Below are 13,159 nucleotides of genomic sequence, written 5' to 3'. Positions count from 1 at the left end.
ATCTGGGAACATTATCTGTAAAGCCCCAAGACTTGGATTATCCCCCCCCAATGGTAATCTTAAAGAACTAATCAAAATTATGCCCGACTCCATCCAGTCCTGTAACTATCACCTATACGCCGATGACTCCCAAATATACATATCCTTCCACCCTTCTGATCTTCACTCGGCCACTCTCAAGACCCAAAAAGACCTAAACTCCATCAACGAATGGGCCCATAAAAATTCCCTAGTCCTCAATCCGGCCAAATCCACCGCCATAATTATCGGGTCCAGGCAACTCCTTAATTCCCTCCCCAGCATCCCACCTCTCATGCTAAATAACCATCCCATCCCCTTCTGCTCTTCGGTTAAAAACCTAGTAGTTTTTGACCAAAACCGTTCCTGGCATTCCCACATTTCCCAAATTTCCCGCCATTCCATTGCCTCCCTCAGCCTGTTTCGTTGGTCCTGGCTTCTCTTACCTTTCTCCACCCGCAAACTCCTTGTATCTTCCCTTATACTTCCCTTCTTTGATTCTCAGGAAGATTGAAACTATATATTTTTTCACTTTATCGACTAATCCTTATTCAGCATTGAAACACTTGAAATAAATTACAGTAACATAAAGCTTAACAAAACTGTACATCGCTCAAAGAGGAATTGATTCTGATCTTGTTTTAAATTGAAAATTTAGGTCAAACTCTCTACCACCCTCTTTATTAACTACATATTGAAAAAGTTGGACACTTTAACAGGTCATAAATCTCAGTTTAATGGAACAAAAAACAAAATATTAGCAAATATATTTTTTCAGATGTCCTGACACATTTTACAACTAGAACTACTGGAAAGATGTAATGTCAAAGATGTATGTTCATGTCTCTCTTTTGACTCCATTGATCTTAAGAAAAATTAAAACACTTGAAATAAAAATAATGAATTGTGGATTTAACTATAATATAGTAACATAAAGCAGAATGAAAATGTGCAAAGATAGATAAAATAGTCAAGGATTGAACTGAACATTGCTTTAAATTGAAAAAGTGGATAAACATGGAGTTGCTCTGTCACCTACTCTATTTAACAGAATGTCAAAACATTCAGACGGTTTAAGTGGTTAGAAATTGTAGCTTAGTGGAAGGAAAAAAAACTTTAGATCTCACTTTTTACCCACTAGAACCATTGTGAAGATTCATCTTAAAAGCTGCATATTTTTGACTCTTTAAATTCTCTTGGCTTTGTTAAAAAATTAAACGGATGGAATAAAATATAACGTAAACAAAACTGTGCTCTGGCAACCTTAATTGTCAGGGATTTAACAGGGCTTTGCTTTAAATTGAATTGAAGAATCAAACAGGGACCCGCTCTACAACCAACTCTTTTTAACAGCATATTGTCAAATTGGGACAGTTGCACCGCCCATAAATTTCATTTTAGTGGTAGAAAAAAGTTTAAACTTTAGAACTATTAAGAAAATGTAGCTTAAAAGTTTATAATTCATTTTATTCAGAAGACCTACCTTTACAAGGGCGTCGGTGGTCGCAACGATTTACGCATTGACATGGCACTCATCACTGTAAGGTAAAGGTCCCGAGTTCGAATCCAGTGGCCCTACATTCAAACCCGACATACTTACAAATGGGCTTTTTTTTCCAAAAACATTGGCACTCTGAGGGTTTATATGATCTCTGCTGTTGTGAACCCTCGTAAAAAAAAAAAAAAGTAATAATAATAAAATAAAAAAATAGATATATATATAAAAAAACCTACCTTTACCTAAATGAAAATACCTGAAATAAAAGATATCAACATAACTGTGTACTAACAGCTAGAGTAATCTATGATTGAACAGGATATTCCTGTTAGTGGGTAAAAAATCATAAAAAAATAAAATAAAAATACAAAATTCTGAAAAATTAACTGGTCGTAAATCTTAGTTTTACCAAAATTAAAAGATTAACACATATCATATTTGATCTTTATACATATTAAAATTATTACAGAGATTTAACTTAAATGTTTTGCACTTATATTTGATCCTATTTTAATTTACTCAACTGAATTCTTTTTACTGGAAAAGAAAAGCAAACAAGGAGACGTTCTAAACTATTTTAAACAGGAAATAAAAAATTCAAACGATTTAACTTGTCATAAATTTTAGTTTAGTAATAAAAATATATGTCACATGAGACTTTTTAAATAAAAGCAACAAAAAGAAATGGCACACTGACCGCTAGGAAAATCAGCGTTTGATTGCTTTAAATAATAATCGAATAAAAAGGAGGAAACTTTTCAGCTATGATTAACAATAATACTTAGTAAATTTGATATTTTGTTAATTTATTAATTATTTTTCTTTTTACAGGATGGGGCAGAAAACAATATTGGTGCTCGTCTTGTTCGCATCCTACTCGTCTGGAGGTGAGTCCAGTTTGCTTTCTGCTTTAACATAACAAGTCAGTTGTGCTGAGTAAAACCGATATAATTAATGTCTGAGTTTGCCGCAGGTCAATCGATTGATCTGATGATTATTAAAAGTAAGTAAAATAATTCCTGTCATACAGGAGGGCTTAATGTCCAACTACCCGTTGTGTGTTGCAGATGAGGGGGTCTTTCTTACTTTACCACTTTACAATTCATTTTTCACACGATTAAAAGGCTATGGCTCTGCTGGGATTTGACCCAGAACCGCTAGGAAGGCAAATATGAATGGGACACTAACCATTTTTGGCCACCAAAGTCCCCTGATAATTATTATCAGTTGTTTAATTTATTCTTTTATCCAGTTTTTTAGTATTGGCCATTAGGAATTATTTTTATATTGTTTTCAGAGAGCATAATTTTACAGTATATAAGTTTATAATTTATCACCATAAATGTACAATTAAGCTGGTGATTTAGGTTTTGTTTGATCATCGCTGATTGATTATACATATGACTCCTTAGATTTTTCGTAAAATAGTTTTTACTCAAGTGTGATTAAACTGTAGGTAAATTTTGCTGAACAACGTTGAAATAACATTGNATTTTTTCTTCTGTCCTGCCTTATTGGTATACATTGTGCCAAGATTTCTATATTTTTTTTACTTTTAACTTCTAGAAGGAACTTCCTTTATTTATTTCATGTAAATTATTCTTAGGGGACACCACTCCCAGAATAAAGTTATTTTTCTTCTTCTTCTTAAAAATTATGAACAAATACCATTTGTATTTTCCAAATTTAACCAAATTGTATGCCATTATTTCATACCACAGACAATTATAAACATATTTCAGCACAAAGTGACGTTAAAAATTCAGACTGAAAGAAATTAGGATTAAATAGGATAAGGTCAAAAATACATTTGGGAGCAAGTTAAAAAATCTTGATTTAATATTACTTTAATATTAAACATTTAAATACCGCAGAAAACAAGGCGCTTGTAATACATCTGTATAAACTTTGTCCAACTTAAAAAATACTTAGCTCTTAAAACAGGTCATAGGCAATCATATGTTCGTAAAATTAAATAGAAACATTTCTAAAACATGTTAAATAATACAAAATAAAAATGATAAAAATAATTTTCAACTAGAATATCACAGTCCTAACATATACAAAAATATATATAACAAAGAACAATATCCTTGGGAGACCAAGTTGTTTCATGTATACAACTCTTAATAACACAAAAGTATTATTAGACATGACTGTCCAATCTTTTCTTATTTTTATATACATTTTGGACAAAAAAATTCTAAACCGTAGACTAATTACATTAATCACTAGCAAATAAATAAGTTAACATTGGAAAAAATTTTAAACTTAATAACTTAAAATATCATTTCAATTTAAACCGAGATTTTTCTTTACGAAATTCTTCACGAGTAAAAGGTCCCGATCGTCAAACATTTCGGTGTTTTGTAGGTGGGGTTCTGTGACACGGACCATCCTTTCGTTATCTTGGGACGCAGTCGAGTCTTGAAAATTGCGGAACGAGCCACGTACAGTGCTTAACCCGTCTTTGGTACTATATTCAGTCGAGTGTGGAATTTTTGTGGAGTTTTCCACGTTTAAATCTGTTGAATAAAATCCATCGGTTGTTTCATTTGTCGCATTGTCTGAAGTTCTCTGAAGTATTTCTTCCGTTGAATATTCTGTCGATGTTTCTGTGCTTTCAGAGCTTTCAGTTGGAACGGAAGAATTTACATCTGTTGAATTTGTCACATCGGTCGAGTTCAAATCATCAAAAGACTCAATGTTTTGAGTCGACCAATTGTTTGATGAAATTTCTTCTACAACTTCTAAAGCAAAACGTTCTTGATCACTTAGATTTTCGACAGGATTTTGTGTCGAATATTCCACATCGGATGATGTAGAAGTCGAGTAATCGGAATCATCCATGGGGCTGGTAGTTTTAACGCTGTCATCAACAGAGGCAGGCTTGATCTTTTCGTGAATCATAATTTCAGCTATTGTCCTCAGGTCATCTGGAGTGAGAGAAGTTTGCTGTGATGAACTGAAGTAAGGAGATTCTGAAAACTGCTTCACTACAGCCACTTCTGAAATCTCTTCTGGATTCGACGGACTGTAAATGTGTATTATGGGAGTTGTATTACTCCTAGTCGTTTCATCCAATTTGATTAAAGTGTCGCTGAAACTGTTAGTAGGCAGATTAAGCATACTGTTTTTAAATGATGGCTCATCAATTTGTGCTGAATTTAACTCAGTGAATGAAATTTCTGTTTCTCTTTCAGTTGTGCTCGTACTTTGATCAGTATAAGCTTCAAAGTTTTCAGTTTCAGGCGTCGATTCGAAACTTTCTACAGTACCAAACACACCACCTGTTAATATATCGAAACCTTTACTTTCAGTCACCTCGACTTCTTGCTCAGTAGTTGCATCCGTATAGTTGTAATCTTCAGGAAGAATCGTAGTGACATACTCTGAATTTGGATTCAGAGTAAAGTCTGTTTCGTTTGAAGTATTTTCCTCTGTTGTGGTTTCATTCATGCTTTCAGTCGTCTGCGGCATAGAGAGGACTTCAACATCAGTTTTTTTTACCAAGTCTTCGCCATTGGTGATTATCCTCGGGCCTGAGCTGGGCTCAACGACCTGTGATGGGGCAAGCGTAGGAAGTATTTCAACAATTTTGATACTCTGCGGGTATTTTGCTGGAGTATGAGACTCTTCGTGCAAGTTAGGAGTCAGCGTGACCAATTCAATACCTTTTGTCATAAGCCATGGCTGCATTTCCCTTTTTGATGTCTGGACTGAATTGTTAGAAGTCCTAGAGCCTGATTCTGAAACATCCAAAAAGTAACAAGAAAATTATGGCTAAGAACATTAACTTTATTCAAATATTTAGTTTATAATATTTAAGTTATTATATTTAACTTTAATCCTCTTCATGAAACAATGAACAAAAAGCACATATCATTGTTACATTTCAACATAAGAGATTGAATATTTTAATATATCTTACCTACTGGGGGGCAATGGTCGTATTTGGGACAGCACCTGCCAGGGATGAGCACCGGAGGGCAGTCATCCCGGTGATAACATGTGATAGATGTGCACATGATCTCACCACCACGACAGTAGCATACGTAGCATGGGTCCTTGACGTTCTCAAGCCTTTCGCCATTGTTGTATGTCTTGCCGTCAAGCTCGCATTCTACAAAATGGATAAATGAGATCGTTTAAGACAGTGAAATTATATTAGGTTAATAAAACCATTCTGTACCACATTTGTACTCCGGACAACACCTGTTGGGCTTTTGGATTATTTTGCAACCGTTATTCGGCTGGCATTTCACCATCGAGCATACAACATTGGGAGGATCGCAGTGACAAGTCTCACATGGTGTCAACTCCGGTATTTGCTCACCTCGCTCATATGTCACATTTTTGACAGTACAACCTGAAAAATAAATTAAGTAAATAAATTTACTCATTCATTTATCTGCATTTTCATGTATAATGTAACAAAATAATATTTTATCTTATCCTGTTTCTGTTTCATTGTAAAAAATGCCTTTAGGCAAAAAGTAATTTGGTGAATTTAACTTAAAATTGTGTATTGATATTTTTTAATGACTAACTGTGTTATTTTTTAATTATTCAGAAATCGTGAGATGCGGTCTGGTGTGATGTAGGTTTCAAAAAAACATTATAAACATAAAGCAGCAAAATCTCACTGGCACTCCCAACACGACACGCAAGAATGGCACAATTACACAGAAGACAAACACTTTGAGTGAGTAGAAAAACTTTGATTGAATATAAAAAATATATTTTGCATTGTATAAATTCACTTTTCCACATCCTAGATGTATTTCTTAAATGTAAACAATGTTTGTAAATCCCAGGTCCTGAAGATGATCTCAATAAAGATCGAAACGTTGGCACGATAAAGAAAATGTTTTTCTGAATCCTACATCACATCAGACCACATCTCTCGATTTCTGAATAATTATCGATTAACGGTCACTAATCACCACATATTTTTTTAATTATTAACCAAACTATTTAATAATTCAACTAACCTTCATGTGATTCTCCAAACGTGGTAACCTCTTGTGGGACTGGACCTGAAAGGAAAATTATCAAAATCAAAATTATTACAAACTTTTTATCTGCAAAACTTAAACCAAAGATCAAAAACCAAAACAATTCAAGCATAATAATTATTTTATTACACAAATAACCTATTCTAACCTAAAATTCTAACCATGTCAGCGTTGAAAACAAGTTTCCACGAATAACTTTTTTCATGACTACTGTTAGACTAAATTGTGAACTACCCAAACTATGGGCAATCATAAATTCCAAATGTTTATTTAATTTATTTTTCAGCATTGTATTTTGCTGCTTCATTAAAAACATAAGCATGTCCCGGGACAAAAGCGGCTGGAATGCATTGTTCTAGGCATTCCCTTGCTCTTCTGAAATCGCTCATCAGCAGTAAAACTTCAAGGAAAGATAAGCTATGCTGACAAGTTTTCAAATAAACAGGATAAAGATCAAAAAGTAAAAAAAAAGTGAAATCTTATCAACATAACAATGTTATTTCAACGTTGTTCAGCAAAATTTACCTACAGTTTAATCACACTTGAGTAAAAACTATTTTACGAAAAATCTAAGGAGTCATATGTATAATCAATCAGCGATGATCAAACAAAACCTAAATCACCAGCTTAATTGTACATTTATGGTGATAAATTATAAACTTATATACTGTAAAATTATGCTCTCTGAAAACAATATAAAAATAATTCCTAATGGCCAATACTAAAAAACTGGATAAAAGAATAAATTAAACAACTGATAATAATTATCAGGGGACTTTGGTGGCCAAAAATGGTTAGTGTCCCATTCATATTTGCCTTCCTAGCGGTTCTGGGTCAAATCCCAGCAGAGCCATAGCCTTTTAATAGATAATCGTGTGAAAAATGAATTGTAAAGTGGTAAAGTAAGAAAGACCCCCTCATCTGCAACACACAACGGGTAGTTGGACATTAAGCCCTCCTGTATGACAGGAATTATTTTACTTACTTTTAATAATCATCAGATCAATCGATTGACCTGCGGCAAACTCAGACATTAATTATATTGGTTTTACTCAGCACAACTGATTTGTTATGTTAAAGCAGAAAGCAAACTGGACTCACCTCCAGACGAGTAGGATGCGAACAAGACTAGCACCAATATTGTTTTCTGCCCCATCCTGTAAAAAGAAAATTAATTAATAAATTAACAAAATATTAAATTTACTAAGTATTATTGTTAATCACAGCTGAAAAGTTTCCTCCTTTTTATTCGATTATTATTTAAAGCAATCAAACGCTGATTTTCCTAGCGGTCAGTGTGCCATTTCTTTTTGTTGCTTTTATTTAAAAAGTCTCATGTGACATATATTTTTATTACTAAACTAAAATTTATGACAAGTTAAATCGTTTGAATTTTTTATTTCCTGTTTAAAATAGTTTAGAACGTCTCCTTGTTTGTTTTTCTTTTCCAGTAAAAAGAATTCAGTTGAGTAAATTAAAATAGGATCAAATATAAGTGCAAAACATTTAAGTTAAATCTCTGTAATAATTTTAATATGTATAAAGATCAAATATTATATGTGTTAATCTTTTACTTTTGGTAAAACTAAGATTTACGACCAGTTAATTTTTCAAGAATTTTGTATTTTTATTTTATTTTTTTATGATTTTTTACCCACTAACAGGAATATCCTGTTCAGTCATAGATTACTCTAGCTGATAGTGCACAGTTATGTTGATATCTTTTATTTCAGGTGCTTTCATTTAGGTAAAGATAGGTTTTTTATTATTTATTTATTTTTTTTTTTTACGAGGGTTCGCAACAGGAGAGATCATATAAACCCTCAAAGTGCCAATGTTTTTGGAAAAAAAACCCATTTGTAAGTATGTCGGGTTTAAATGTAGGGCCACTGGATTCGAACCTGGGACCTTTACCTTACAGTGATGAGTGCCGTGTCAATGCGGAAATCGTTGCGGCCACCGACACCTTCGTAAAGGTAGGTCTTCTGAATAAAATGAATTATAAACTTTTAAGCTACATTTTCTTAATAGTTCTAGAGTTTAAACTTTTTCCTACCACTAAAATGAAATTTATGAGCGGTGCAACTGTCCCAATTTGACAATATGCTGTTAAAAAGAGTTTGTAGAGGTTAAAACAAGAGGTTGTAGAGCGGGTCCCTGTTTGATTCTTCAATTCAATTTAAAGCAAAGCCCTGTTAAATCCCTGACAATTAAGGCTGCCAGAGCACAGTTTTGTTTACGTTATATTTTATTTCATCTGTTTAATTTTTTAATAAAGCCAAGAGAATTTAAAGTGTCAAAAATATGCAACTTTTAAGTTGAATCTTCACAATGGTTCTAGTGGGTAAAAAGTGAGATCTAAAGTTTTTTTTCCCTTCCACTAAGCTACAATTTCTAACCAGTTAAACCATCTGAATGTTTTGACATTCTGTTAAACAGAGTAGGTGATAGAGCAACTCCATGTTTATCCACTTTTTCAATTTAAAGCAATGTTCAGTTCAATCCTTGACTATTTTATCCATCTTTGCACATTTTCATTCTGCTTTATGTTACTATATTATAGTTAAATCCACAATTCATTATTTTTATTTCAAGTGTTTTAATTTTTCGTAAGATCAATGGAGTCAAAAGAGAGACATGAACATACATCTTTGACATTACATCTTTCCAGTAGTTCTAGTGTGTAAAATGTGTCAGGACATCTGAAAAATATATTTGCTAATATTTTGTTTTTTGTTCCATTAAACTGAGATTTGTGACCTGTTAAAGTGTCCAACTTTTTCAATATGTAGTTAATAAAGAGGGTGGTAGAGAGTTTGACCTAAATTTTCAATTTAAAACAAGATCAGAATCAATTCCTCTTTTATTTGTGTACAGTTTTGTTAAGCTTTATGTTACTGTAATTTATTTCAAGTGTTTCAATGCTGAATAAGGATAAAGTGGAAAAATATATAGTTTCAATCTTCCTGAGAATTCTGATGTGTAAAAAATCTCATCTTGTGTTGATATTTTGGCTTTTTCTACTCTAAAATTGAAATTTACCCCCAAATTTTAATTTAAAATAAGGTCCGGTTCAATCCCTTAAATCAACTATTTTAGATATATGTGCACAGTTTCTTTATGTTTGATATTACTGTATTTTAATTGTTTCAATTTTTAATAAAGTGAAAAAAAAATATCCAGCTTTTAAGTTGAATCTTCCCAATAGTTCTAGTGTGTACCCCGCTTCCTAGAATCTTTTTCTACCATACCATCTATGTGTAAAAAATATTATTCTGTGTTGATTTTATGTATTGCTACCATTAAACTGAGTTTTATGACTAGTTAAACTCTCTGAATGTTACAATTTCCTGTCAAATAGAGTGGGGTATTGAACAACTCCCTGTTTTACACTCCTTTGAATTTAAGACAAGGTCCTTGATTCAATCTCTGTCTATTTCTGCTCAATTTGCACAGTTTCTATATGCTTTATGTTGTTATATTTTATTTCAAGTGTTTCAGTCTTTAAATAGGAACAACAGATTCAAAAAGAGAGACATAAACGGACAACTTTTAAGTTGAATCTGGCAATTCATGTACAATCGTCACTTTATATCTGCAAGTGTTAATTATTTGCCTTTTCCACCACTAATTAAGATTTATGACGATTTTTACAGTCTGACTTTTACGATACACTGTTAAAAAGAATGGGTGATAGAACGTCTCCTTGCTTTACCATCGTATTTCATTTATGTCGACTACAATCCCTGACTATTTTAGCTTTCTTAGCATAGATTAGTCTTGTAATTTTGGACTTCTTTTACTTTTTTACTTGTGCTTCTTTTTTTAATTTTTTTATAGATAAGTTTAATTGAGATATATTTTGGGTTATTTCAGGCATATGTATGTATAATGTGCATTCTCAAAAATGTGTTCCATTTCATAATAAAATTACTAAAAATAATACATTTAATAAAAACAAATAATTTAATACAACGTGTAATTGTGATATTTCACCGTGGGGTCTACGGGTTGATTAACCTGTAGTTTCTTTGTTATTGATCATGTTTTGGTTTTCCTATCCTTGCTTGTCTGTCTGATATTTTCGAACATTTCACCAAGTTAAGTGGTAAGTCAGGGAATTAAGCAGGGTGAGGCAAGAGAACAGAAATACACAGAACTGAAGATTGTGAAATGCCGAAATACATCTAACAGACCAAACCTGATAGGCATTCAAAATGATCAATAACGACTAAACTGATGAATGCATACACACGCCAAAAACATAATTGATGCACTTGCTTTAAATTCGGTTAGTAATATCAACCAACAAACCGGCTAAAATACATTAAGAACAAACAAAGCAAGACAGTCACAAAAAGAATTCTTAAAGTTCAGCTTAACTTCGGTTGATCCAATTTTAATGAACGTTTGTGAAATTTAAATTCAATGTTAAATTTAAACAGTACTTAATCTTGGGAGAATTAATTAATCCTTGGGAGAAGACCGTTTCGCCGATTTGCAACGATTCGAATAATTTTATATTCCGTCGAATCTGGTCCGCTCGTTTTCGCTTCATCACGCGTCGTTAAAACGCGTAGTCGTTTCGCGTATTCTGTTTCAACAAATCCAATTTGATGTCTCGGAATCACTTTTGTACCGAACCGTTATTCCTGATTTCAACAAATTACAAGTTAGATAAGTTAAGCAGTTCATCCACTTTCACTACGCGCGGTGTGTGAATTTCCGTTACAAGATTTTTTTTAGTATTTTCATGTTAAAAAAAACCGTGTTCTCCATGTAATTCTGAAAGGGCGGAAGGAACAACTGTCTTCGTGACGATTCACCGCGATACGAACCCGGTGATTTTTTCGGGAAAGGATTCACAACACGGAGAAGAGTTGGACATTTACGTGAATTGACAGTTCAAGAATTGAATTCTCTACTGTTGAGAAAGAGTCAATTTAATAACAATAAAAAATAGAGAGAATTTAAGCAGAAAGTTCGAAAGATGTGGCGAAAGAAACGGAATGAGAGTTAAAATAAAATGCAGAGGGTGAGATGTAGAGAGGGAGAATGATAGAGTGAAAGAGAGATAGAGAAGGCGATGGAGTGTAAGGGAGAGGGGAGAGAGAGAGAGAGAGAGAGAGAGAGAGAGAGAGAGAGAGAGAGAGAGAGAAAGAAAGAGAGAGGGAGAGAGAGAGAGAGAGAGAGAGAGAGAGAGAGAGAGAGAGTGAGTGAGTGAGAAAGGTGGATAATAGAGAGTTTAGAGAGAGTGAGAGAGTAAGATAGAGAAATACAACAGACTCAGACAGATGATACAACAGGGTGAGACAGAAAATGAAAGAAACTGAGAAATATAGAGAGAAAGAGGGGAGGGAGGAAGAGAGAGAGATAGACTGAAAGACAGAGAGAGGGTGATGTAATGTGATATGTGGAAAAGAGAGAGGGAGTGAGAAAGAGGGGTGGGGGTGTGTGTGTGTGTGTGTGTGTGTGTGTGTGTGTGTGTGTGTGTGAGAGAGAGAGAGAGAGAGAGAGAGAGAGAAGGGGAGAGAGAGGAGGGAGGGAGAGAGAGAGAGAGAGAGAGAGAGAGAGTGAGAGAGAGAGAGCGAGAGAGAGAGTGAGAGAGAGATGGGAACGAGAGNGAGAGAGAGAGAGTGAGAGCGACCTTATATCAATCAAAAACCTTATATAAAAATAATAATTAATTAGGATAATATGGTCAATTATGACAACTAAACAAATTTGGATTAGTTTTATTTAACCAAGCTAAGTTACCTCTCGTGAACCTTTTTTCCACTTAACATGAGTTATGTTGTACATTATACATTACAGATACAATTTATGCACTCTTTTGGCCATTACCATTTATTTTATAAATGGAATACATGACAATACTTTTACACATTTTTTATTAGATATTTCGCGTTAAAGCTTTTTTGTTTATAAATTTATAAGAAAATATGCATTTATTTATGTAAAAAACAATGAATAACAAACAAAGGAAAGAAAAAGAAAAGATAAACGACAACAACACTATACACTAAACTATAAAAATCACTTTAAATGAATTAATTAATTAATCACTAATTTCCGTTATTACTATAGTCATTTAGAGAAAACAAAAACACATAATGTAATATTTCCATAATATTAATTAATTTATGTTTCCATGATTTTATCGTTTTTAATTATTTTCCATCAGATGTTTTGACGATAGAAAAAAGGTTTACATATTTTTTATTAAATATTTCACGTTCCAACATTTTTTTTCTTTATACATTTATGAGATAATATGTATTTATTTATGTTAAAAAAATTAATTACAGTAAAAAACAATAAAAAGATTAACCAGAATTTCAATTAATTAATCTTTCTATGTAAGGTTTTTTTTTAAATGAAAAAGTTAGTGTTACGAGCGGGATTCGAACACACCGAATAAGCCGTAGGTCGAGGGTTCGAATTCCGCTCGTGACAATAACTTTTTCATTTCAAACAAAGCCTTACATAAAAAGATTAATTAAGTAGTAACCTAAAAAGAATTTTCGTTAGTTTAGTCATATCTTGAAATTAATTAACCAATTTATTTTAATTTTCGTTATTATTATACATAGTTAATTAGAGAATACAAAAAACATAATATAAT

The 13,159-nt window shown here is 32.8% G+C and overlaps 1 protein-coding gene across 1 annotated transcript in view; it reads right to left on the bottom strand.

Annotated features, from left to right (window-relative positions):
• Window positions 1–3,347: 3,347 nt before the first annotated feature.
• LOC106664775 (probable serine/threonine-protein kinase nek3) overlaps window positions 3,348–13,159 on the bottom strand; it is a 50,409-nt gene continuing 40,597 nt past the window's right edge. The window contains exons 2-6 of the mRNA XM_014390768.2: window positions 7,636–7,691; window positions 6,511–6,555; window positions 5,709–5,885; window positions 5,448–5,639; window positions 3,348–5,265 (exon numbers count right to left, since the gene is read on the bottom strand). Coding sequence (XP_014246254.2) covers window positions 3,809–5,265; window positions 5,448–5,639; window positions 5,709–5,885; window positions 6,511–6,555; window positions 7,636–7,690 — 1,926 coding nt within the window. The 5' untranslated portion in view covers window position 7,691 and the 3' untranslated portion in view covers window positions 3,348–3,808. The remainder of the gene's footprint in view (window positions 5,266–5,447; window positions 5,640–5,708; window positions 5,886–6,510; window positions 6,556–7,635; window positions 7,692–13,159) is intronic.

This window comes from Cimex lectularius, unplaced genomic scaffold (genome assembly GCF_000648675.2).
Source record: "Cimex lectularius strain Harlan isolate CLEC.00 unplaced genomic scaffold, Clec_2.1 scaffold52, whole genome shotgun sequence".
NCBI lineage: Eukaryota > Metazoa > Arthropoda > Insecta > Hemiptera > Cimicidae > Cimex > Cimex lectularius.
The sequence above is the reverse complement of the archived record's forward strand: the minus strand, read 5'-3'. Positions and strand labels throughout refer to the sequence as shown.